The sequence below is a fragment of the Pyrgilauda ruficollis genome, unplaced genomic scaffold (assembly GCF_017590135.1).
Source record: "Pyrgilauda ruficollis isolate IOZ18807 unplaced genomic scaffold, ASM1759013v1 scaffold3, whole genome shotgun sequence".
NCBI classification, from domain to species: domain Eukaryota; kingdom Metazoa; phylum Chordata; class Aves; order Passeriformes; family Passeridae; genus Pyrgilauda; species Pyrgilauda ruficollis.
Window position 1 is genome coordinate 5,719,536 of NW_024524377.1, and position 25,908 is coordinate 5,745,443.

The window sequence follows — 25,908 nt, forward strand, 5'->3', positions numbered from 1 at the left end:
GATGTGCAGGTGAGAACAGTCTTGTAGTTGGGTCTCATGCAGGGGGCTGTGTTGGCCCTCAGTGTTTTGCTGGAGAGGGATCATAAAATCAGCAACAACCAACTTTTGTCAGTTAATTTAGACGGTTCTCCTACTCTAGGCATCACCAGTTATACTTGCATTGCTCCAGACAGACATTTAGACTGTACTCAAATATTATATTCATTCTTTGGTAGCACCTTTTAAACATTTGAATATAGTTTCCATATCAGCACCCAGTTTTCTTTCCTTAAGACTAATGAATCCAGGTTATTTTCTGTTTTCCTCTAGAGCATGTGCTTGCCACACTTCTGATTCTCCTTGCTACATGTCTGTGCTGCTGTGCATTCCCTGACCTTGGCTCCTGCCCTGCCAGTACTGGCAAGAACAAATGGAAATGATTCTGGAGAAACAGTTTTGTGCATACTTGCTTTAGTTTTACTTAGATTATATTTTTCTCTACCAGATGAAACTGTGCTAGAAGACAGTGCTGGAGGCCCTTGTGAGTCAATCTAGGTGACATTCACAGCTCTTCTACTGACAGGCTTGTTAGCCTATTAAATAAAGAAATTAGATTTGTCTGATGTGATAAACTCTTGACAAATTAATGGTGGCTATTAGTCATCATCTAGTTTTTGTCTAGGTGCTTGCAAAGTTCATTTGCTTGGGGTTTTTTGTGCCTCTTGACTGTGGAGGAGTCAACACAGCAATGGGTGATAGTGGAAAGTGGAAACACTCAGTTCTCTCTATTCTGTGGCTGCCTAGGGTGTAATTCCTCAGTCCCATATCATCTTCCTATCCCTTTTGAAACAGTTCCCAGCACAGGCTGAAATCTTAGATCTCTGTCACCACTATTAATTATGCTCACCATCCAGTCAGAATTGACCTTTCTTGTGAGGTTTGATGCAAAATATATTAAAAATGATCAAAAGCTCCTCTCACTATGTGCTGACAGCTTTCCTTCTACCTTGCAGCCTCCTGAGACCCAGGCTGACTAAGAGTGCTGGGGCTCTCTCCTGCCAGCCACTCATTCCCATCCCAGTGCTCCATCTCCTGCTTGGAGACAGTCCTGTGTTCTCCTCCTCCTGAGTGCTGGGTGTGAAACCAACCCGAATTACCAAACAGCCCAGCCCCAGCCAAGGTGTTCCACCTGCTTGGGTTTGAGGCTCTTTTCCCTTACAGAGGCTTGTGTTCACTACGCCTGGGGTCAGCATCTGTCTTCACAGTTCAACCATTTACTTCTTGATGGTCAGGATCAAACTGGAGATGGTCTCCTTCATTCATCCTTACGTAGAACACCCCTTGAAGCTACCTGATGATATGGACGCAGGGTAAACTGGATCCCTATGGTCTTCCCTGATGCTCTCCTTTTTTCTGGTTCCATATCAGGACCTCCTGTGCAGAGTTCAGCTAAAACGGTCCTTGGAACCCCTTTCACAGCCTCGGGCTTCCCAAGATGTATCTTGGTGCAAACCAGAGTTGTGATGCCCATACCGAGCCTCCCAGGCTGGGGCTGGCAACATTCGTTCCGGCAGAGCCGGAGAGATGCGCCTTTGGCCGCTCTCTGCTGAAACGCCCTGCCGGGGCTGGACAGCGGCGGGGCTGGACAGCGGCGGGACAGCTCCTGCCCAGCCGGCAAGTCCGGAGCTCTCTGGCACCAGAAGCGTTCCAGCAAGCGAGCGGCGTAGCTGGGCTCCCTTCACCCTTTCCTTCCCTTTAGCCCCTCTGGTGCTTTCTGCCGCCTCCGGCGGGGCAGCAGCGGCGGGGGCCGGTCCCCGCGGGGCGGTCGCGGGGCGGTCTCGGCGGCGCGGCCCCGCCGCAGCCGGCAGCGACGCCCCCGTGGCGGGGGCTCGGATGGTCTCTCGCGGGGCCGGGCGCCCCCTGAGCACCGGCGCGCCGGGCACTGCGGTAGCGGCGCTGCCGCGGCGGCGGCTCCGCGCCCCCCGCCCGTCCTCCTCTTTCTCCTCCTCCTCCTCCTCCTCCGCCGCGCCACTTCCAGGGGAGGCTGGTGTCATGCGGCTGGCGCCGAGGGAGGGGTGCCCGGGGCCGCAGCAGCAGTGAGAGGCGCCGCGCCGAGCCCCTGCGATGACAGCCATGAAGGAGCAGCCGGCGCACCCGGGCGGCAGGGGGAACCCGCCGCCGCCGCAGCCCGACCAGGTGCGACCCGCGGCGGGAGGCGCCGAGGGGCCGGGGATGGACGGGGCGGGGAGCGGCCGCCGTCCCGGAGAAGTTGTGCGGAGCTGGAGAAAAGTGTGCGGGAGGGAGACGGGGGACACGGATGCCCTCGGGGCGGTTCGGCCGGGGGGAAGAGGGAGCCCCGCGGAGCTGTCTCGGGGATGCGCCGGGGCCGCCCGGAGGGGTCCCAGCCTGGTCCGGATCCGCATCGGGGTTGGGCTGTCGGTCAGCCCGGCCCCGGCGGCAGCGGGTCCCGCAGTAGTTTGCGCTCCGCTTCCCTGCGAGTTACGCCGGGGGAGCCGCACGGGCGGGGATGCTGCCCTGGCCGCGGGGAGCAGCGGTGGCACCGCGGGAGCGGCCGGGGCTTGCCAGCGGTGCGGGGCGCTCCTCATCGCCGCCCGCTCCGCCCGGGGCAGGCAGGGAGCGGCCCCGGAGGCCGGGGAGCTTTCCCGGGGGGATTTTGGCAGCGGCCGGGCGGCGGTCACGTCCCTTGGCCCGACGGTGCCGCCCCGTGGGCTGGCGGGGCTGAGGCTGGCGGGTGCTCTCGGTAGCGGTGTCTCCCGGCACCGGCTCGCTTCGAGTCTCGGGCGGCATATGAGAGATGGTACCGGGGAGCAGCCGAACTTGGATGTCATCCTCACAAAATCGAAGTTTTCATCACCAGATCGCTGCGCCTGATGCTCCCGGGCGACAGGATCTACGGCACCGGGAGGGATGGGGCTGTCCCCGGGGGAGCCTCCGGCAGCCGGGGCGGGGCGGGGGTCGTGCCGGAGCCGGAGCCTCGCACCTGCCCTCGGCACTGTGGGCTCAGCTCTCCCTCTCCCCCAGGAGCCTTAAATTATGCGAACTCCAGCGGAGGGGTTTTTTGCACATCACATTGTCCGTGCGCGCCGCTTTTGGTTGGGAACTCCGGCTCGCTGAACGGGCTGGCAGGACGTGGGGAGCTGCATTTCACGTTTTCGTTCTCTGCTACATCCATCCACGGAGCTGAGCTTTCCTTCGGTACACTCGCATTGGGTGAAAAACGGCAGCAGTGGAAGCTGCTGGGCTCAGATCTGCTTTAGCAAGCCTGAGTACCCAGTCCTGCAAGCACAGCCAGGCTGCACGTTCAGCTCTGAGGAGTCCAGTATCAGTGAACCCATTCATTTAAATAAATTTGTGCTCTGCTCAAAAATGTGTGCACTATGGCACATTTTCTTGTAGTGCTGGTGAAATAATACATTTGATCCTTCTTGAATAAATTAATTGCATAGGTTACATGATCTGAAATAGATGGGTGACTTCCACCAGTGCTTAAATTCTGTGCAAATAGCAGAATTTATGGAAAAGTGAAGATCATTTAAAATAGGCTCAGAGGTTCATGGAGCTCATAAATTTCAAGGACATTGTTTTGCTTTAGAGGGATACTGCTATTAGATGTAATAAAAAGTACTTGAACTTAACCAATCTCTATTTCTTTATATTCAGTTCAGAGGTGTTGAATTGGCAATTGTTGTTGGAGGTGGAAATCTTTTCAAAGCAGGATTAATATTGTATGAAAAAAATTACCAGTTTGACTGCTTTTTTAGGTTGTAATGAGGAACAGCAGTAAGGTATCAATTTAAAGCACACTAAATATTAAGAGTTTAATCCCAAATATAGAAATATGACTGCCTGAGTGCTCTGGAGTTCTCAGCCTCCCTCAGTGGTGGATGTGGCAGCCACTGATTTGTCTGCGGGCCTGGCTGAATGAAGTGTAGGTGGGAAGTCCTGTCTATTTGGATTGGGTTTTTCAGACCAAGTTTGCTTTTCTTGATTAAAGTTGATGTTGAATCAGCTTTGGTTGCCTGTTGTCTTAGTTGGCAGGGACATCATGCAGTATGTAACAGCATGGCATGCAAAATGTTGCTTTTAGTAGATAGCAAGTCTTTCTGTGGGTTTGAATAGAAATGCCCACCATAAGGACAGAGTTCTGAATCCTGCAGTGAGCTCTGTGCAGAATGAGGCCAGGATTGTGGATGTTCATTCATGCACCTCTGCAGCAGCCAAGATCTGGGGGACACGCTCAGCCCTGGGCAAGGATGGACTAGAGGCTGTGTCTGACTTCAGGTTTGTGCTGGAAACCATTCTTGGTGCAGCAGTGTGATGTGGCTGGGATCCTGACAAAAGAATATTACAGTTTCAAAGCTTTTTGTTGGCTTTTCAGGGTTGCAGTTGCAAAGCTGGTGCTGTGATGAGCATGGGGGGCAAGAAGAAAAGGGGTTCAAATGTTCACTCTGCTTTTCCACACCCCACAGCACTCTCATGGGCTTGCTTATACGGGAAATGCATCCTTCTTGGGGCCTTCAATAAATCCATCTCTGTGTACTCACCTTTCACATTGCATGTTGCTAGTGAGCTTGTGTGAACTTAGAGTGTCACCACATTTGACACCTGGAGTTTATTGGCCTATTTATAACAAGGAGGTGTCTGCTCTGAGAAGGGCTTCCTGAGGCAGCAGGACCAGCACATCTTTTCTGGTAGAGATGTAGAAAGTCCTAGAAACAATAAGGAGTTGTAACAAGATCTTCTAAATGTAAATCTCTTTCCTCTTCCAAAGTCTGGTTTTACTTTTTCCAAAGTCTGGTTTTTAGACTTTTCTTAGAGCAATCATACCAAAGGTGAAGCATTTCTGGTAAATGTATAGGATTGTGACCTAGGATGGAATTTCAGATTACAGCAGGCTAATGCTGGCTAATTCTCCACTTTATATAAAAGCTTGGATTGACTGCCTGAAGCATCCACAGCCATCACCTTATGAATAATAGGATACAACTTCATATCCAACACTTCCTCTGATAGTACTTTTAAACCAAGGCTCCCCTGGGACAAGGCATCCAATAACAACTTCCATTAACAGTGCTAATGATGTTTTGGCATTTGCTTTGATAAATTAGCCAGATTTATTCTCACCTCGCTGCTGAATGATGAGTCATATTTATTGCAAAAATTACAGTTTTACGTTCAGGTGATATATCTGCAGAATAGAAAATAGCTGTAAATTATCTGTATTTCTGGAATGCTCTATCCAAGTGCTCAGACTTCTGTCACTTGAGCGCTGTGTCAGGAGTTAATGTGGCTCCTTCAGTTCCCCTTAGAGGACAAAAATGAGTGTTTTTTGTCTTGTAGCTCTAAAGAACTGTCTCGGTGTCTTGGACAATGATGCTTAGTGATCTTTTTCAGAAGGCACAACCATTTGGTAGTCAGTGGACACAACATATTTGAAAAATATAATGTACCTGAATGACTTGCTGGTTGATGAATGTTTCTGTCATTGCAGATGAAAAACTAAGATAATTCCTCTAGGTATTACCTTTGTGAGTCTTCAGTCTGTTTACAAGAAGCCAGATGATCTACACCACCTGGTGCTACTCGCTGTTCTTTGTGTGTGCAGAAGACAGACCTTTGAAATTTATAATCATTTTCTCCTGAGCCTCTTTAACTCTCCCAACCTGATGTCTTTTTAAAATTGATTTTAAAGCAGAAAAAAAAGTAGTTTGGTTTTGTTTTTTTCTTTGCTTGTTTTTGTTTTGTATTTTTTTGTTGCTGTTTGGTGTTTTTATTTTTTTTCTTTTTGTTTTTTGGGGGTTTTTTGCTATATATAATTTTAGAATCTACTACATTATTCTTCTTAAAACAGGCAAGGTCAAATCAGACATTGTGTTGTACTAAATTGGGACATTATTTGGTAAGCATTTAAATTACATGTTTAGTGAAAAACACAAGGACAACTGGCTACTGTTTGCTTGACTGTCTTGATTTCAGGAGTAGACTTTTTCTGTCTCAGGACCAGTTTTGGTGGCCACCAGACAAGTTGCACATTCTAAAAGTACATCTGAATAAAAGACAATAATCTGTGTTTTATTTTTTCAGTGAGTAAAGACAAAATAATTTTTTTTTATGTCTTTCTTCATTTTTTTCCCCCCCCAAATCCAGACTCTGATCTTGTAGTGGTTAAAAACACTGATGGATAGCTGTGTCTGTCCAGAGCAATATTCACCTTAATGAGGTTTTATCAGGGTGAAAGGGCTCTCCCTTGCCCCACTCAGGTCAGTTTGAGCTTGATGGGTCAGGAAGAAACTTGAACTCTTAATCACATACACACAACAGTTGCAGTACTTGAAAGATTTAGTCAAGTGGTCAAGTTCATGTCCCTCACTGCTGTTTGTGTGCAGAGCTGGCTTCATGCTGAAATAAGAAATCCAGTTCTAGTGAATAATCCAAAGTGATTTGTATTTTTCCTGCTTACCAGCCTGGTGGAACTTTTACCTTGCTTTGTTGTGGCTCTTTACCCAACTTACTGGTTTCAACAAAGTTCAACACAATGTCACAAGCTGTAGGTAAGAAAAGCCAATAGTAGTGGTGAAATAAGGTTATATCATTATTCCCTGAATATTTCATAAAGAGTTACCATTTGAATCTTAACTTAAACTTCTAAATTCTTTTTCTTACACCCTATAGAGGCCACACTATATCTGTGCTGGATCCAGCAAGGGGATTACAGGCTTGCAGTACCTGTGGACTGTGTGACAAGCTTCACAAGAAGCTCATAGGAAAATGTATTACCTGTGGTGGTTTGTAATATTGTTCAGGATTCAGATTCTAGAGGAAGGCACAGGATGTGTCATCTTTCAAACAGTACATGTGGCCTTTACTCACTTTCTCCTGCCTGGTGACTGTTTCCATGTAGTTCAGCCGCGTACCGATGGTGGTGATTGGCACAAAAAGCCTGAGGCTTGTCCTCCACCTTCACTGCAGTTCTTGTCTTCTGCTCTCACTGGGCAGGGGTGAGCAGGATCTGGTTTTGGTGAGATGCTCCTGAAGGTAATTGAGGAGGAACATTGTCAGGGACATCTGGTACCTGCTCTGAGTGCGTGCACGATCTCGGGGAGCTTGAGCCACACGAGTTTCAGTGTCTGCAGAGCACGTGGGGCTATTTCTCTGCACCTCTCAAATTCACAAGTGATGCATGTCCAAAGAGTGTCTGAAACTCACTTTGCTAATGCAGAAAACTCCACCAAGACCTTTCCAGTCCTTTATCCAGCCTTTGCCCTGGGGCACAAGCACAAAAAGTCTCTGCTGGTGGACACAGGGCAGGGTGGTCTTGCTGATGCTCTCTTGCTCTTGGTACCCTCCCCTCATGGTTCTGATGGTTTTTGCAGTGTGCCTTTCTTGCAAAACAGCATGTGGGAACTTGGGCAGCATCATACAGCACCTGACTTTCCTGCATGCAGAGCCCTCTGCTTGCAGGTGGATTAAAAGAATTACCTAATGCAGTAAATCAAAAACTGTGAAACAGGGCAATCATTTTGGCTCTTCTGTGTTAGAAAGATTTGCAGGCATGCTGTAGGTTACATAGTAGCCTCAGATATTTGAACATTCATATTGATATTAGCTGTTTTTATAAACCCTGTCTGTGTTTTGTTCCAGCATCTTCCAATTGAAAGTATTGCTTCAGGCAAACTATTTTGATAATTAACAAGAGGGAGGAACTCCTTAAGCAAAGAGCTATGCTGTTTGATGTTATTCTCAAATTTGAAACCCATCTTTTTAGCACTTTTTAATAACTTGGAGGCATTTGGAGATCATATGCATGTGTTAGTGACACGCAAATGTGACCACAGACTCTCTTCCCATGGTGGTAGTAAACAATGCAATAAGTGATCCCTAGAGGGGTATCATTGTTGTTCCTGTTGTGTTTTGTTCTGTTGTTTTTGGTTTTGTTTTTTAACTAATGGAGTTTTGAAATTTGTCTGACCTATGGAAGGATTTGTAGGTGTACAGATTTGCATTTCACATATTTTACTTTCTTTAGCATTGCATCTCAAGACACAGTCTCACCTGCTGCCACACCTGCCTGTGTCCTGCCTGTAACTTGTTGGCGCTGTCTTTGTGTCTTACAGGAGCTGTGTCATATTTCAAGTCGATGCATTAGTCACAAAATCTCAGATGTCTCAAACTCTGTCCCTTTCCACTTTAATCATGCACTTCTTTTACGCTTCACTCAGCTGCATCGAATGATGTCCATGAATATATGATAGTAAAAAGAACAATGCTGATGGTGACTGATGATGATAAATTACTGTATTTATCCATTAGGAAGGACACTGGATGACCTCCAGATCTGAGGCTGAAGCCAAAAGACCTTTTTTAATCTTTCTTAACACTGCTGGCAGCAGCCACATAACTTATTATGTGTTATTTATGTAGGGAAAATGTAAATAGTTTTGACCGATTCTAAGATAAAATAGATAAGATAAAACCCCTCTGGCGTTTGGAGGATATTGCCTAAGAAAATCAATTAGGGAGTATTAAACAATGTGATAATTTAAGGAAAATAATGATTCTATAAAAGCTTTTGGGGGCATATTTTAGACTGCCTGGGGCAGTATTTGCAATTTGCAGTTCCTTTGAGGAGGGAAGGAAAGCATTTTGTAGCTTTCCAAAAAACAAACCGGGCCAATATTGAAGTTTTATTTTTGAGACTATGGAGGGAATTCAAATTGCCAATGGGAAAACTTGCTTGAAGTGCTGGGCAAGTGCAAGAAAGTAAATCAAACACTGCCAGTGTGACTGATCATTCATCCCCTGTGTTTGTTCTCTCTGCTCCTGGCGGTGCAGAGACTGCTGACCTCCTTTCCCCCTTTTCCATCCTAAGGCTTCAGAGCCTGCTTAAATCAAAGCATTTAAGATATATTGGGGGAGTTTTTCAGAAAAAGGATTTGAGCATAGGTCCACCTAATTATGAGTGATGGTGTGCTGCAGCTTTGAGTCTTAAGGAAGAGCTGTTTAAATCAGTGGTCTAATAACAATTCTAAATAAAGACATTATTGCTCTTAAAGTTGGGTGACCCGAGTCAGAGCAGTTCCAGGAGAGTCCCTTGGCCTGCAGTACGTTGCAGTTGGGTAAGCATGTGGTAGCATTTCAGTTTGGATCAAAACCAGTGAGCAAATCCTGGCTGACCCTGATGAATTTTGTCTTGCACCCTGGGGCGGTTTCAGAGTTTTGTTCCCTTAGGCTGAGGTAAAGAAGCTGATGTGCTACAGGAGCACCCGTGGGGTGCTCTCAGAGGGTGTTGTGATCACACTGGAGCTGGTCCATGTAACCCCCAGAAATACAGAAGGTGTGCAGATCAGGTCCTTAACTATGGGAATCAATCATGCCAGACTCCATTTTCTTCATACAGGAAAAAACCCTTTTTTTTTCACGTAACTCATTTTTATACAGTTTTACAGACTTTGTGTGTGACTCCAATTGGTTAGTAGCTTTCTTGCCAATTACTTTATTGTTTAGTCATTGGTTAGTATTTTACTTGTCTGTCAAATCTCTCTATTGTTAAATTGTTTACATATTTTCTTCAGTGGTTTTCATTTAAAGTTTATGCAGGTGCTGGTTGTTTTTCATCCAGGAATAGATTGTTATCTTAACAAACTGTTCGCACCAGGATTGCTTTCACATGGGAACTTGCAAAGTGCCAGCTTGCCAGGCTAGCCACTGATCTAACAGAGCAGGCCTGATTTTATGAGGCCTTTCTTTTATAATTTTTCTACCTTACTGCAACACTTAACAGGTATGGCTTTGCAGTTCTGCTGCTCTCTCTTTGCTAGAAATCAAGCAAACATAGAAGGTGATCAATACATGTATATATTTAAAAGCAACTGTATTATTTTGGTTTATTTTTTCACTTGGTTTAGGCCTGATACAACTACATTGCATGACTTAGGTTTTTTTCCATTGCAACACTGGATCAGTTTCTTACATTTTTGTAAGTATTTGTTTGCTATTTTTCAAACATACTAGTGCTCATTGCCTCCCCAGCCGAGACAGAAATATACTGACGTGAATGGGTTAGTGAGTTACAGGTGGTGGAGAGGTCTCAGTTTCACTGAGATGCTTATGAGGACTACTCAGAATCTGAAATAGACAGCAGGAAACAAAAGGAGTGTTTATAGTGGTGTATAAACAAAAGGTTTATGGAGGAGGTCTATAAATCCTATGATCTTTTGTAACTGAGATTTTTTTTTTCCTAGCCCTACATAGAGGGATGTATCTGAAAGGGCTCCACTAACTTGAAAGAGAATGGAGATTACAAAATTGGAGGTTAAAAGCCCTTGTTCTGTTCTTGGCTGGTTGCAACATTTCTGCGTGATTTAGGCAGGTCCTTGAAGGCTGCAATTTCAGAAATAATGTCAGTGTTTGAGGTGTGTTGTTTTGGGAATTTGAAATGCCAGAGCTGCCTGATGGACCTCCAGTGCACGTTTAGGGAAAGCTGACTGCCTTTTAAAATGCTACTGAGCAATGCCATGGGGAGGGGGCTCACGTGTGCTGGTCTGTTAGCAAGACAGTGGCTCCCTGATATTTGTGTACTTCTCTGAGAAAAACACTAAGATTTAGGAGTATCCTCACAATCCAGAGGAGCTGCAGGAAGGTTGGTGTTGTTGGTAGTTGTCTAAGGCTCTGGATTTCTGCCCTTCAGGCAGGAACCTGAGATGATATAAAACACAGTGGTCAGCATTCAGGGTGCAGTTGCTGCTCCCAAAATGTTGCACTTCCATGTGTCTGTGTTTGCTGTGCCAGTGGAGCAGCCCCACAGGTGTCTGGGATAACACGTGCTGCTCCTGCTGAGGGGTTTTGGCATTTGGTTATTACTCGCCCTCAAGACTGTCTATGCAACCTGGAAATTCCAGGTAGAAGATTTTTTATTCATTTCAATACAGATTGTGTCTGTGAATGGAGTCTCACATTAGAAAATTTTTGTAGCCCTGAAAAAAAGAGACTGTATTAGAAAATCAGTTTAATCTCATTTTCTTGTACTATCCATTCTCCAACCATTATTCCAGGAAAATGGTAAATAAAGAGCATACTTAGAAATGTTGGGTATGATCCAGTCGAGCTTTCAATGATTATCTCTGAAGTGGTTCATAGTGCTAAAAGCAGCATTTTATCTGCATAATTCTATGATTTTGGGTAGAATTAGTATTACCTGTTTATCTAACCCAGCAGATTTGGGCTGTAAATTCCTTCTCTGTTCTTGCTGCCAGCACAATCCCGTGTGACTCAGCTGAGCAGGATGGACTCTTATTCACTCACCTTTTTTCAGTGATCTGTGGATGCTGAGGACCCAGCGCTGAGTGTTCCTTTCACACCACTGTGAGTCTTTCCATCATTTCTAGGAACTTGAACTTGCACTGGTAATAAGGAGGAGAGGAGCAGCTCACCAAAATTGCCAGCAAATTGCAACAAACCTGAGAGGCACAGGGTTTTTGTTTTTTTTTTTGCCTGTGTTGTGCTTAGTGTGCTCAAGTAGAGTATGGAGTAATGAGGCATAGTCGCATTTACATGGAAGCACTTTCCCTAATGAGGGGAATGGTGTTATCTGTTTTACTGTACTGGATTTCCATTAAAAGCAGGACTTCAGCACATCCACCATCTAAAGTGTGGGCTGGGACAAGCTTGGTGGAAACAAAGCACATAAATAGGAGGGATGGGATGGATGAGGTGGAAATCTCTGGCTGTGACCAGTTAAGGGAGAAAACAGACACAGTGTAAGAAGTCCCTTCCAGGTGCTGCTCTGCCTTCAGTTGAGTGCCTGATCTTGCACAAATCATAACAAGAAACAATAGGTACATAAAATGGAAAGAAAAGGAAAAAGGAAAGTGAAATAAGGAGCATATTTTCCAAGGCAGGCAATTTAGCCCTTGGGATAGAAATGCTGAGGTAAGCTTTGAACTCGACACATTTTGATGTCTTGAAATGAAAAATGGTTTCCAGAAAGATGCCCAAGCAAAAATTTTTGGCCCTTGGGTAAAGGTGGTACCCCAGGGAAATGTAATGGGTTGCAGTCTGCAGGAGATGGAATGATGGGGATGCCTTGGAGAGTCAGTGAATTACTGGGAGTTTTACTATTGTTGATGGCCAATACAAATGAACTTCTGTGAGATACAAAAACCAAACCTTTATTACAATTATCTCTCTTTTTTTCCCCCCCTTTCTGCTGCTTGACAATGATAGAAAGTCATTCATTTCCTTTTTATATGCTACTGCAAATCTTTGTTGTAATAGGGAAGGAATAATAGGTTATCTTATATCTGAGCTAAGGAGAACTTTTCCTGAAGAGCTGCAGACTGAAGTATGGAATTCTACTGATTTCCATGCAGCACTTGACAAAACTTAATATATATTTACTCTGGGGTCTGAAAGCTGCAGCTGTGACTATGGAAAGGATTTCAAAGGCTGCACTTCAGCTGGATGTGGTCAGCATTCATCCATGACCTGGCATTAACTCTCATGCTAGGACCTTGATCTGGCTGTAAGTACTGAGCAATTTTTTTTTCTTTTTTTCTCCTTGAGAGAGCAAGATTTTGAGTTGTACAGCATCTCACTTGCTATAAAGATTTTGAGGAAAGGACTTTTCCTTTTTATCGCACATCCTTTTTAGTGCAGTGAAAGCAACTTGATGCGTGTCTTCCTTGTGAATGTCCAGCATGGTGGTTGGGTTAAAGCAGGCACAAAAACACACAAACGCCTGTTTGGTGGCTTTAGCAGGTCCATGTTGGGCTGTGCACATGCAGTAATGTCCACCCAGCCCTAGTGGAGTGACTCCATCTGTTTGGTGGATCACTTGTTCTGTACCTCAGGGAGGTGTTTTTCCTCCCAGCAAGTCTTCTTTTTCAGCTGGTATGCTGGGACTTGCTTTTGAGACACTGCACATAGTAGGCAGACAAAGCCTGTATTCAAAAGTATTTGTAGAAGCAACGTTGAGTCACTGAAAATGAGTGAACTGGTTCTACAAAGGCTCTTGGATTTAGCTGACAGATTACTGGGAGGCTTTTGCCCTTAAGGAGTTTCTTGAGGTTCTTGGTGTGGAAAAAGCTGTGCTTTGAGATTGAATTATTCAGGTGTTTTTCAAAGTAATTAAGGCTTCTAGCATTTAATGTTTTATGTATGCAGGTTAAAAATGAAGGTTGATTAAATCACAACAAAAGGAAGTTTGTTCACAAACGATAGACGGTAATGTCTCTTTTGTGACTGGTGGAATGCTGTTGAGCCCACTTCATTACACTGAATATTGAACCATTATATTAGTGCCATTTTTTCTAGGTGATGGCATTGTTAAAAAGCAGGCAGTAGAATTTGATGCAGTACAGCCCTGGCTGTGCTAAGTACTGCAGAATAATTTTTTTTTCTGTCAAGTATCTGATTTATAGACAATTTTTCAGTTTGTGTTTTTGAAATGACCAGGTGAGCTATACAAAACTCAGCAAGACCAGGAGGCAAGCCAAAGTAATGATTTTCTTGTTGGAAAGTAATAGACATGCCAGTATAGCATGTAATAACAGCAGGTTTTACAGAGTGCTGCAGAACAGTAGGAGTGTGAAACACATACGTTACATGAATTATCTGTGCATGCATTTCTGCAGAGTTCTGGGCCACAGTAACTCATTCATACTTTCTTTTTGGTGGTTTGTTTTTTTTTTTTTCCCTTATTTTTTCCAGTCACTGAGAGTATCAATGCATGAACTCCTTCAGCCTTTTAAGAATTTTACCTGTCTTACCTCCTCTGGATTGAGTACCTTGTCATTTGGATCCCTACACGTGCTGTTCAGCAATCAGTGAATGGTCTTGGAAATCTAACAGCAAATTAGACCTCACTGTTGCAGGTTCCAGTGTTGTCTCTCATTATCCTCTTTCCTATCAGGAAAAACAAAGAAATGCCTAAGACACAAATTTAGAATATTCCCTATGTGCTGTGTCAGTGGGAGACAGCTCACCTGCGCAAGTATTTATTGATTATTCTGAGTCTGCTTTTTAAAGGGCTACTTCCATAATAACACTGAGGTTTTGTACTCTTCTGATGCTGTTCCTTGGACATTGTGAAGATCTGGAGACATATTTTGTCCGTAGTTTTTTTTTTGGCCCACAATTTTCATCCATAATTTTTGGATATTTGATATGAACACACAGAAAGGCACCTTGTCCAGCATGTCTTGTGTTTCCATTCCTGTACTCATCAGCCTATCCCATGCCTTCAGCATTGTTCCTCTTACAGCTCATTCCTCTGTCTAGGATCCCTCCAGTTTCTCTTTCACATCTTCCAGAGAGGTCTGAGGCCTCTTCTAATAATTTCTGTAAATAACAAAGAAACCAAAGTTGCTCAAAATTATCTGTGCAAAGCTTAGAAAAGGCAATGTAGGTTAAAAGAACCCTGGTTGCTGGAGAAAGAGACATTTCAAGAGTGTAAATCCTTTAAATTTCTCGGACATTTGAGGCAAATCCATGAAAAAATAGTGAGCTCTGTGAAATATCTTAAGGGACCCTTCATCAGTTTCCACTGGTCCTGGAGAAATAGTGGAAATAGTAATAGGTGTTTTTTGATCAGCAAAGGTTTCACTTTTTTTTTCTACTGAGATAGAAACTTCCAGGTGATATTAATAGATTTTTTCCACATGGGAAAAGATTCTCCCTTTGTTTTTGCCCTACCTTGCATGAAGTTGTTTTTGTATTTTATTTTAATCAGTTTTTTTTAATTTTCATCCCATCAGAGAAAAGGAATGTTCCTATGGAGACAACATTTCCATATTATGAAAGTGTTTTCAGTAGTAATTCTCCTGCAAGTCGACCTGACACTGCAATGCCCTTTCTGTTTGGTTTTTTTTTTTTTCCCTTCTTCTTTTTGGTTTTTTTTGCTCTGTTTCATTGTTATTCCTGTCTCTGTAACTCTTTCTGCTACAAGAAAAATTCCTTATCCATTATCATATGGGCCCTTCATGCACTTTATGGATTTAGTTTTTAGTAATACGTATGAAAAATATGTCTACTTTCTGATCATGCTGCAGTCTTCTGAGATTTTGAGGTGTCTGTGCCTTACCTTGAAGTGTTTGAAAACAGCTCTCACTTATCAAGATTTAACATCATTTGGGAAAAATCAGAAGTTAGTTGGCTTTTAAGATAATGCCCAAAGGCAATGCATTCAGCATGCTGCCTTCTCTGATGTAGGTAAAGCACAAAATGTGAGAGTCTCTAGAAATTCACCTCAAGCATAAAACTTCCTGGTAAAAACAGGACTTGGAGGGTGCCAAGAGGTTAATCTGGGTGAGGGTGAGTTGTTTTCACCAGGAAAAGCCTGTTCCTTTATGGGCATCTGAAGGGCTCTTGGTGCAGAGGCCCAGAGCTCTGAATCTGTCACAGTCACTGAAATATCCCATATTTTTTAGTGTACAGGGTTGTGGAACCTTTCATTATTTCTGTTCAAAGCAGCTGCTGGTTTTTTGAGGGCTCAATTCTTCAGCTGCATGGCACCAAAGATTTTGTTTCTGTGGTTTTGTACTTCAGTAGTTGTAGTTCAATTCTAAGCATTTCTGAAAGTTTTATTTCTGTTGTGACAGGGCTTCAATTGTCATCCAAGACTGAATTGCAATTGGAACGTTGAGGGAAACAAAAGCATTTTTCTGCAGTCTAAATAGATAGGATAAGTATCAAGTGGTTGGAAATTAATACTGTTATCTTCATTTTCTGTTTTTCTGTTTCAGTTTTTCTAAAATAGCTGTGAATTGGTGTGATTTGACAAAGCTACCAGCAGTTTACATTGGCTGTCTCTGAAATGGGGAGAGTCTTTCCAGATAGACAAGAAGGGAGGGAAGAGCATTTCATTCTCTTGAAATGATTAGATTAAAAAAAAATACTACATAAACAGAATATTTACACACAATTCCATCAATTTGGAAAAAGAGGCAGCAGGTTTATGTATTAGGAGAGGAAGTAGCTGAGGGTATCCATGTGATTTGGCTGCAAACATTTAACCAGACCTTTAGGATTATTTTTATTGTGGCCTTTCTTGCTCAAGGACTTTTGGTGAGTATTAATATTTCTATGCATATAATGAATTAATTTCAGTCTGTGTTATAATTATTTGTATATCCTGACTTGGAGAGTTCATTCTGAATCCACTGCTGGTATCTTGAACCCCAGGATAAGTTCCTGTGGTTTGGGCCATGCTAAGTGTTGAGCTGCTGTGGTCCTGCTTTGCTGCAGTGCCCCAAAACCTTGGGGATCAGCCCCTGAGCATGGACCAGTGAAGGTGGAGGCTGCAAAAAGCCACTGGAAGCAGTAATTGGAAGGTGAACTAGTTGGTACTTTTGACAAGGACTGTGAGTGCATTCATCCCATTTCAAGTCCCTGATGCTGAATTTTTCTCCTCCTTTTTGGGTTCATGCCCAAAGAGTCTTTCAAAAACTTGTAAAGAGTCTAATTCTGGAGGAAACATAATGGTTTATTTTAGGCTTTATTATTTTGCCACTGACCAAGAGAAGCCTTTTTGTGCTTGCATTTATGATTTATGGACGTGTATAAAGGTTATTGTCTGTGCTTCTCCCATGGATTATTCATCTTTTTCTTTCAAAATAAACTCACATTCCTGGAAGTTATCCTAGTGCTTGCAGTTGAATCTGGGACTATGAAGGCATCAAATCACTTGTGATACTAAACCAAGCTGTAGTTGGATGTAATGATACCTGCTTCCCAGGAGGGTTTACATTTTGGGTAGTGAACATTTGTGTTGCAGTTTGAAATGATACAATGGTAGTTGCTTTGAAAATGTTCCCCAGAACACAAGAAGGGCTCATAAACATGTAGCTGCTACTGTTGAGAGTTACTTAAGTTTTCATCTTGGGACATGTGTTGTGTAAATTCAGTTGGAGATTTTATCGATATTTTCTTGGATCTTAAGGAAACTACTGGTAGCCCTGCTGCTCAGAGAGTAGCTGAGTTCTAATTCACCATGCTGTGGCTTTGAAGAAACCAGCCTTACAGGAGTTTCTGTGTTCTTACAAGACACTAAACTGGTGAAGCTGGATGTGATCCATATTAACCTTTGCTTCCAAGCAGTGCAGCTTAGAGCAAATAACCATTTCCTCTAACACCCCTTGTCCTCTGCTGAATAAACCAGTCTTGGGAGGAATAACAGAACAGTGATTAAAAAACTTTAATACAGTCATCCCCAGCCCCTGAACATTAAGATAAACCACACAATCCCATTTTCTTTTTCAGAAATGTTACATAATAAAGCCACCAGTTGTCTGGATGTAATCTGCCTCTCACTGCTGTGCTGCTGGTCAGAGTCAAGGGCTCCTACAGTGGTATATGGGATTGGATAGTGATACACCCATGAAATAAATAGAAAGAAAATATTGCAACAGCTTGTGGTAGTTTTATATTATTGTAATCACATATTTTAGACAAGGTGTTGGTAATTTAAAGGCTGGGAAGAGAGGTATGGTACGGATGGGCCACCCACTGTGCACCATGGCACAGACCAGGGCATGCAGAAACTGTGTCAGGTCCTGTGAAATCGGGGTTGCTCCAAAATCCTGTGTTATGATCCTACTTCTGACACCAATTTAATGTTATTATTCACCTGTGATGCCAATTGGTGTTAATATCTGCTGGAATATCTGCTGGAATAATGTTAGGATCCCACTCCTGAAATAATATTGGGGTCTGAATTAAAGTGTAAACGAGACCATATGCTGAAGTCAATGGTTCAGATTTTATTTAACAGCAAGGAGTGAGAGAGAGAGAGGGGTAGAAATAGGAAGAGAGAGTGGGGAGAAAAAGACAGATTATATTCACCACCACATGTTTTTCCTGCAGTGTCCAGCTGGCCCTTCTTCTGGTCTTCTTTGTGGTGGGGGTCCCCAAGTGTTCTTCTAGAGGCACCTCTTTCACACAGCCCAACTCCCAGGTATTCAGAGCCATTCCCACAATTTGGGATGGTGTGTGTGTGTGTAAGCAGTTTCTTCCTTTCTTGAAGTTTGCCATGCTGGGAGGTTTTCTCCAAAATAGGTTACCCAGATCTGCCTTGCTAGGCCTGGCATCTTCCTGTTGGTGTGTCTTTTCCCACAGTCTGCACAGTGGGGTCTTGTCCAGTGTGCCAGTTCCATGCCTTTCTTGGTAAGGCAGTGGAACAGTTTGTATTGAGGATATTTGTATTGCATGAATGTCATCACACAGCACTTATAGGATGGCCAGGGTATCAGACCCAGCCAGCAGGGGTTTAGGAGGGGTAGGTTGTGTTTGACAGCCTGATATCCTTTTATGACCAAGTGACCCTCCTGGTGGATGCAGGAAAGGCTGGGGATGTGTCTGTTTGGACTCCAGCAAGGCCTTTGGCACTGTCTCCCACAGCACACTCCTGGAAAAGCTGCATCCCATGGCTGGGATAGGAGCACTCTGTGCTGGGCTCAGAACTGGCTGCATGGCCGGCCCAGAGAGTGCTGCTGAGCGGTGCTGCATCCAGCTGGGGCCAGGCACCAGTGCTGTCCCTCAGGGCTGTGTGCTGGGGCCAGCTCTGTTCAATGTTTTTAGTGACAACATGGATGGGGGGATTGAGTCTTTCATTAGTAGATTTGCAGATGACACCAAGCTGGGAGCGTGTGTCCATCTGTTGGAGGGTAGGAGGGCTCTGCAGAGAGACCTGGAACAGTTGGGTGGATGGGAGAGTCCAGTAAGATGAAGTGCAATAAGTCCTAGTGCCAAGTCCTGCATTTTGGACACAATAACCCCCTGCAACACTCTAGGCTGGGGACGGTGTGGCTGGACAGTGCCCAGGCACAAAGGGACCTGGGGTACTGATGGACAGCCATCTGGACATGAGCCAGCAGTGTGCCCTGGTGGCCAAGAAGGCCAATGGCTCCTGGGCTGGATCAGGAACAGTGTGGCCAGCAGGAGCAGGGAGGTCATCCTTCCCCTGTTCTTGGCACTGGTGAGGCCCCACCTGGAGTGCTGTGTCCATTTCTGGCCCCTCAGTTTGGGAAGGACGTTGAGATGCTGGAGCACGTCCAGAGGAGGCAACGAGGCTGGAGAGGGGCTGGGAACACAAACCTTGTGAGGAATGACTGAGGGAGCTGGGGGTGTTTAGCCTGGAGAAAAGGAGACTCAGGGGTGACCTTATCACTCTCTACAGCTCCCTGAAAGGTGCCTGTGCTCAGCTGGGGTTGGTCTCTTTCTCCAGGCAGCACTGACAGAACCAGAGCACACAGTCTCAAGCTGCACCAAGGGAAATATGGGTTGGATATTAGGAAAAAGTTTTTTTACAGAAAGGGTGATAAAGTTGTGGAATGGTCTGCTCAGGGAGGTGGTGGAGTCACCATCCCTGGATGTGTTTAAAAAAACCCTGGATGTGGCACTGGGTGCCAGGGTTTAGTTGAGGTGTTAAGGAATAGGTTGGACTTGATAACCTTGAAGGTCTTCTCCAATCTAGTCATTCTGTGAATTCTGTGGTTCTTTGGAGCTCTTGATGCTCATGGTGTGTGGTTTCAGCTCTCCTGGCCATTGGCAAACCTGGGAAGAAAATCACAGACTGAGCTTGCAAACACTTCATCTGGAGTGTGACTGATCAACATTCAGAAATGCCAAACACTCACAACATCCACCCTGAGGTACTTGGGGGTCTGAAAACCACTTTAAGGCAGAAATTATTACAAACTAGTAGACAGTAACCAATTTTCATGCCACTGTGACAAAACCTTTTCAAATAATTGCATGAAAATACAACTTTGAAACATGTATTTTTTGTATTTTTAGTGCTATTTATCAGATATGCATCAAGCTGTTAGAATTAATCTTCATTTGCAAATTTCTTTGAAGCAAAGCACTATGACTCTGACTGCATGGTTATTAATCCCTTGAGTTTACCAACATGTGGCCATCAGAAGGGATGCTGTTTTACTTTGATTGGGCTTTTATGCAGAGAAAACAGCACATGCTCTGTCCATCTGCTTCATTAAACTGTAAACACTATTCAATTTTGTAACATTTTAATGCATTGGCATTAAATATTTTGTGGACTTTGAGTAGCTGTCTGGCTGTTGTATTTTTAAAGCAAATTTAATCTTTTGCTCTAGGTTTCTGGGTTGCCTTCTGTTCTTTCTTCTTCTTTTCTTTTAATTTCTTTTTAATTTGAAAGTCCTCTTACCTGACTTTAAGCCTTAGATGAAGTTCTTAAATCAGTGGGGAGGATTAGACAAATTTTAGGTATTTCAGAAGAACAATTCAGGTCATCAGTCTTTTGCAGTTAATTATAGAGGGAAGCCTGGGTGACTTTGCTCTTAAATTAGATGCCTGCAATTATTGTGAAATGAGCCTGGATCTTAGCCTGGTGAAATGATTTCATATCCCAGTACAGGTGGGTTAAATCTCCAATCCAAAAATATTTTTCCCTTCACTGCTATTAAAAATACATTCTCCGAGTCAATTTTTATGAACATTTCCTCTGCATAAAACATAGCAATGTCTGAGCTGGGTTTTCTTCAGATGTTTGCCTGCATTTTCTTTTGAAATGGAGAGCAAACAGAATTAGGAGGAGATAGGCAAGACTATCCTGGGCAGTGAAGGAAGGGGCTTGGTCTGCAGTGCCTTTGAACCGCTCCTGGGAGGGTGTGAGGCTGCTGAATCACAGTCACAGCATCTGCTTCAGGGCTCATTTGTACCCAAACAGTGCTGGCATAATTCTGGGGATTTGTTAGTGTTATGTCATGATTTCAGAGTTGTGTCAGGCTGCTGGCTCCCAGGAGAGAAAGTGGCGTTGTGTCAGAGTGTTCTGGTGGCACAAAATATAAACCTTAGACAAAGGTGATTGACAAAGATTAATGTTTTGTAATTGGGAACATTAGAGAAAGCTAAAGACCTTTGCACTGTGTATTTTTAAAAAAGAACCATCAAGCTGTTCAGAGAAATATAGTGTGGATCAGGATAAAACCTCATTTTTCTGTGTAATTAGAGCCATAGTTAGAGTTGAGTAAAAATTACACTTTGCTTTGAGTTGTTTGCTGGCCTTGTTCATGGCAGCATACTGATATATGTGAGGCTTGAGCTGAGGACCTGAATGTGCTTTGAGATCTACACTTTAACAGTGTAGTACAAATATTACATTTTTCACTTCTGAGATGTTTTTCCCCCTGCAATTTAAAGGAATAATATTTCCCTTATGTAGCATTGCCCGAGCTGTTAACAGGCTTGTTTTATGTTTTTGCTGTCACAAGAAGAGAGTGGAATTCACCATCATAGCAATTATGTGGCTTCAGAAGTGAAAGACAAAAGTGTTACCTTTTCTCCTGAAAGCATCAGCTACAGGACAGGTGTTTTGTTTTTTTTTTTCCAAGTGTTCTCATCAAGTTGCAGTAAAAAGCTTTTCTCCATTCCATTTGTGTGCTTTCTGTTTGGCTTCAAAGCCAGTTCTACCCTTGGATGGCTGAAGTCGGGAAAACTGCTCTGTGCAGACCATGGCAAGGCTAACTGCAGCAAGGAAGGAGAGAGGATTAAAAAATCCTGTTTATCAGAGAAGAGAGCTGACCCCTCTGCCCTGAGCTCTTACACTGTCTGAATGGCCTCACTTGTTGGCATCAGGGTGAGCTCTGTGGCGGCTGGAGCTGTTCAGAGCTCGCAGGATTTGCTGTGCTGAGCTGCCTCTGCTGTGGCACTGCAGCCCAGGAACATCTCTGCAGCCCTGAAAGGAGGGAGGTGACAGAGGTGAATTATTTTGGACCCATGATCAAGCAGCATTTTCAATGAGAAAGAGCAGCAAAGAGAACAGGCTGTATTGCAGTCGTCCTGGCTTCCCCTTGCCTTCCACACTGTCTCCCTGAATTTTGTTGTGCTGGAAAACAAGTTGTGCCTTGCTTCCCTGGTGCTCTGGCACAGGTAAGTGACTCCAGGGGCTGTCCCACATCCTTGTCCCATGTCCTGCATGTGATCCAGCTTTGTTTGAAGAAGTGTGGACATTGTAAAAGTGACAGTTTCTGCTACAGGAAGGTCTGTGGACCAAGCAGAGACCCTTGGGGTAGAACCTGGCAGAAAATGTAGCTTGGATACTGTTGGCAGCAGTAAGGAGTTAAAGGAGAGATTTTTTCCTCCCAGCAATCTTTTAAAAATTTTTGTTCATTTGTGGTGTAAGTGCATCTTCAAGATGCAATCTGTATGTTTTTTCCACAAAAGAGCAAAAAGAAGATTTCTGTCATATCAATGTGTGATTAGTTTTAAATATTTATGTTATTAATAACCATTTCATAGTAAAAGATTCTCTAATGAAGACCAATAATAATCATGTAGAGTCTTTCCTAATGGTAATGTTGCTGGGACTTTTTTGGAAAAATGTCTCGCAGACAGCTCTAGATGTCAGCTGGTAAAACCAAAAGTCATTTCTGTGCAATAGTGCTTTTATCATTGTGAGAGATAAAAGAGATTCTGATGGAAGACATTTGTGAAAGGTACATTTCTAAAACCTTTCTCAGCAGTGGAGCCTGCAGGATGCTCTCAGCTGGTACAGCAGCTTGCAGAGCTTCAGACCAAAGCTGAGTTCAGTGGATATTGTTTCACACCCCCCTTTCTAAGGTCCCAGCTATGTGCTGCTTCCCACCTCTGTGTCTGCTGGATTAGTGTGCTGGGAAGATGAAAGGCTCCAGCTGTGATGTTTTGGAGATAAAAAGTTCTCAAGTGTCCCGTGTTTCAGCTATTTTTTGTTTGCCTCTGGAATCCATCTTCTCCATGCACCAGTTTTGGTTTCCCCAGTATATACATATTTTTTTCCTGCTTCTTTTTGAAAGTGGGCAGAATCCTTCACTCATAAACTGCTCTCAGAAATTACAGGTGCCGTGCTAGTGAGCCTTCAGACTGCATGCAGCCTTCTTCATCAAGGCAAGAGCCCTAAGACACAGATATTGTCCCACTGAAAATCAGGACATTTTGGGATCCATTTTTGCATCCATGGCCCTTGTCCTTTTGCTCTTTTTTTTGCCGTCCACTTGCTGCTGCTGCAGCGCTGCTGTGCCAGGGCAGGGGCTGGTGTGATTGTCTCTTCCCATGTGTTTTAGGGAGTTGTGGTGTCTATTAATCAGATGGGGAGCTGCAGACTGCTGGATGTGATTTGGGTGTGGTGCAGATCATGTGTTCTGCACATCAGACCTGTGTCATGATGTGCTCCTGGCAGCTGTGGCACCTTGTCCACGGCCAAGAGCCCCAGGGGCTCCTGTCAGCTGCAGCATTTTCAGAAGTTACATGAACACCTAAAGGAAGACAGGGATTCTATATGTGCCCATTTCTGTGAGTCTATACTTCCCTATAAAGGAGTGACTGAGAAGGAGGATGGCAGGGCAGGGTTTTTGAAAGTGCCTTCGTGCAGGGAATAGCCTGGGAGTGGCTTTGCCCAGCTCTCCTGGGTGCAGATGTTTCCAGCATGCCCTGGTGCTCAGGAAAATCTGCTGGGTCTGTGAGCAGTCTGTGGGGGGAGATTCTGAGACCCTGGGCAAGCACATCTGCTCGCCTCTGGGCTGAGCTGTGGCTCAATTTGCAGGTGGAGGATGGAGCTGGGTGTCTCAAGAGGAGTGCAAGGACAGAGCCCCCCAGAAACACAGCCCCTCCCCTGGCAAAGCACAGCCCCCCTCAGGAAGCATGAGCAGCCATCTAGGAAATGGCATTTTAAGAAACTGTAAAATCAGCAGTTGGAAATAATTGAATTTTGCTTCATATATTTCTTTTGTCAGTGCCTCCTGTATTAAGTTGTTCAGTTATTAAAAGAAGGAAACTCTCCTGAGATCTCTGCTGCTTTCAGAAGCGCTGGGTGGGGTGTAGCTGCATCCACAGGGTGCTGGTTGCCTGGAAGGTCCTGGTTCCATAACACAGCAATCTGTATTCATGTGCTGTGCTTTCATCCCAAGATCACAGAAGAAACAGGATCATTACTGTATAGTAAAAGAATTAATTGTGTGGCTTGGTTTACTGGCAAAGCTGTGTAATGAGAGTAGAGAGCATTGCAGGTAGCAGAGGTGTGTGACCCAAGTTGTGGGGCTCATTTCTGCAGTCCATCCTGCATCCTGTCAGAACTTCCTTCACCTCTGGAATCCCATCTGTGCCCACTGCAGGGTGCACAGCTGTGACCCCCAGGAAAGAGCCCTTGGTGGATATCATACCCATGGGATTTTCCAGAGGGGAAGGTGTTCATTTTCTCCAGTAACAGGAACTGCCTTTTGGTCCTGATCTGAGGTGGGAAGTGAGGAGCAGAGCTCTATCCTCCTGTGTCTCTTTGGAAGTGTTTGCTTCAAAGCCATAGGGTTGTTCTGTTCCTAAACATCCATCCCACTCTGATTTCTTGCCTGTGGAGGGGTCTGAGGTCCTCCTTGTGCCATGTCTCCTCTGCTTCCTGCTCCTGAAAGAGGTGTGCTCCTGCACCGTGCCGGCAGCAGCAGCCTCTTTTCCCCAAAGGCTTGTCAAAGCTTCCTCAGCTTATCTCAGCAATACTTTTATCTATTTATGTATAAGCAGTATTTAAAGGGAACAAATAGCCTGTGTGATCATTCCCGTGTTCATTTTTTAATGCATTTAATTCCTGATGCTGACACTTGGTTTTTCAAAGTGAGATTAGAGCTGCTGAGGATAAACAGTGCCAGCACTGCATACAGCAGGAGTGGAGACCTGTGTAAAGCTCAGCCAGGCTTTCTTATTGACAAAGCCTAATTAAAAATGCATCAAGTTAAAGATTTTTTTCCTTGATAGTCAGATGTCCTGGAATGAACTATCCTGAGCTGCTGTTTTTTTTTTTTTGTGGTAACACAAGGGGATTTAAACCATGAGGTGATTCCAGTGTCTGTGGTCTCTGGGCATTCCCAGGAGCCATGGGCTGAACATGCCACTTCCATGGGCAACACCTCTAAACCCTTCAGCACAGCTGCCTTCTTTCTTTGTATTCTATTTAAAAGTCCTGAAATTATTTCCTGGAGCAGTTCCTCAAAGCAGGCAGATTGAGCGTCAAAGGATTGCCCAAAGCCCTGGGGTGGACCTATTTATTAAGGCTGAATAACACAATGAATGTGCAGCATGTGAATTTAGGGCCCCCTATAAATATTGGACCTCCAAGGGTTTATAGAATGATTTTGGAGAAGTGGTTCAGAAGCAGTGCTGCAGCCATTGCTTTGCATTTATTTTTCACCTTTTTTTTTTCTTAAAGTAGATTGTGATTACTGTGAAATTACTTTTAAATTTTAGTTTTCATTCAGTGTTTAAATGAATATCATGCTTATAATAGTAAGAGGTGTACAGGTTGTCTTTTGGAATTAAAAGCAATTTTTTTTGCTTGTGTTTGTTTTGGGACGGGATGAGTAATACCTCTGGGACAGCTTTGTGGTGTAGTGTGTTTTGCTTTAGGTTTACTGACGAATGGTGTTTTCTTCAACCAGCAGGCTGGCAGGGAATTGCAAACAGTGACCTCATTTATCCTGCTGGAGCTCACTCTCCTTGACGTTTTCATCAGCCAGTGGGGGAAGATGTTTGCTGCTCAACTGCTGCCAGCAGAGCTGGTGCTTATTTTTATCTCGGCAAACTCGGGGAATATTGTGACCATGGTGTCAGGTTAAGGAGCGTTGTGCCTGTCCTGCATGGTACCACGTTCTGTGCTGGGACAGCAGCAGCAGCAGGTGCACAGGGAGTGAGGCAGGTTGGTTCAGTGCTGGATTTTACTACAGGTTTATGCAGCATGTGCTGCAAGGCTGTTTGTGTGCCATTTGCACCTCGCTGGCTGGAAAGCATTTGCAAAAATAATGCAGTGTACTACTGATATTCTTCCTCTTTCATAAAAGATGCAGGAAAATCTACACATATGTAATGTTATTGTCTTGATCTTTAGGAAAGAAGTTAATGAACCTACTGCAGAGT

The 25,908-nt window shown here is 44.2% G+C and overlaps 1 protein-coding gene across 1 annotated transcript in view; it reads left to right on the forward strand.

Moving 5' to 3' along the window:
- The first annotated feature begins 1,925 nt into the window (after window positions 1-1,925).
- The window catches only part of DPP10 (dipeptidyl peptidase like 10), a 243,021-nt gene continuing 219,038 nt past the window's right edge, over window positions 1,926-25,908 (forward strand). Inside the window, exon 1 of the mRNA XM_041473421.1 lies at window positions 1,926-2,175. Within this exon, the coding sequence (XP_041329355.1) occupies window positions 2,104-2,175 (72 nt within the window). The 5' untranslated portion in view covers window positions 1,926-2,103. The remainder of the gene's footprint in view (window positions 2,176-25,908) is intronic.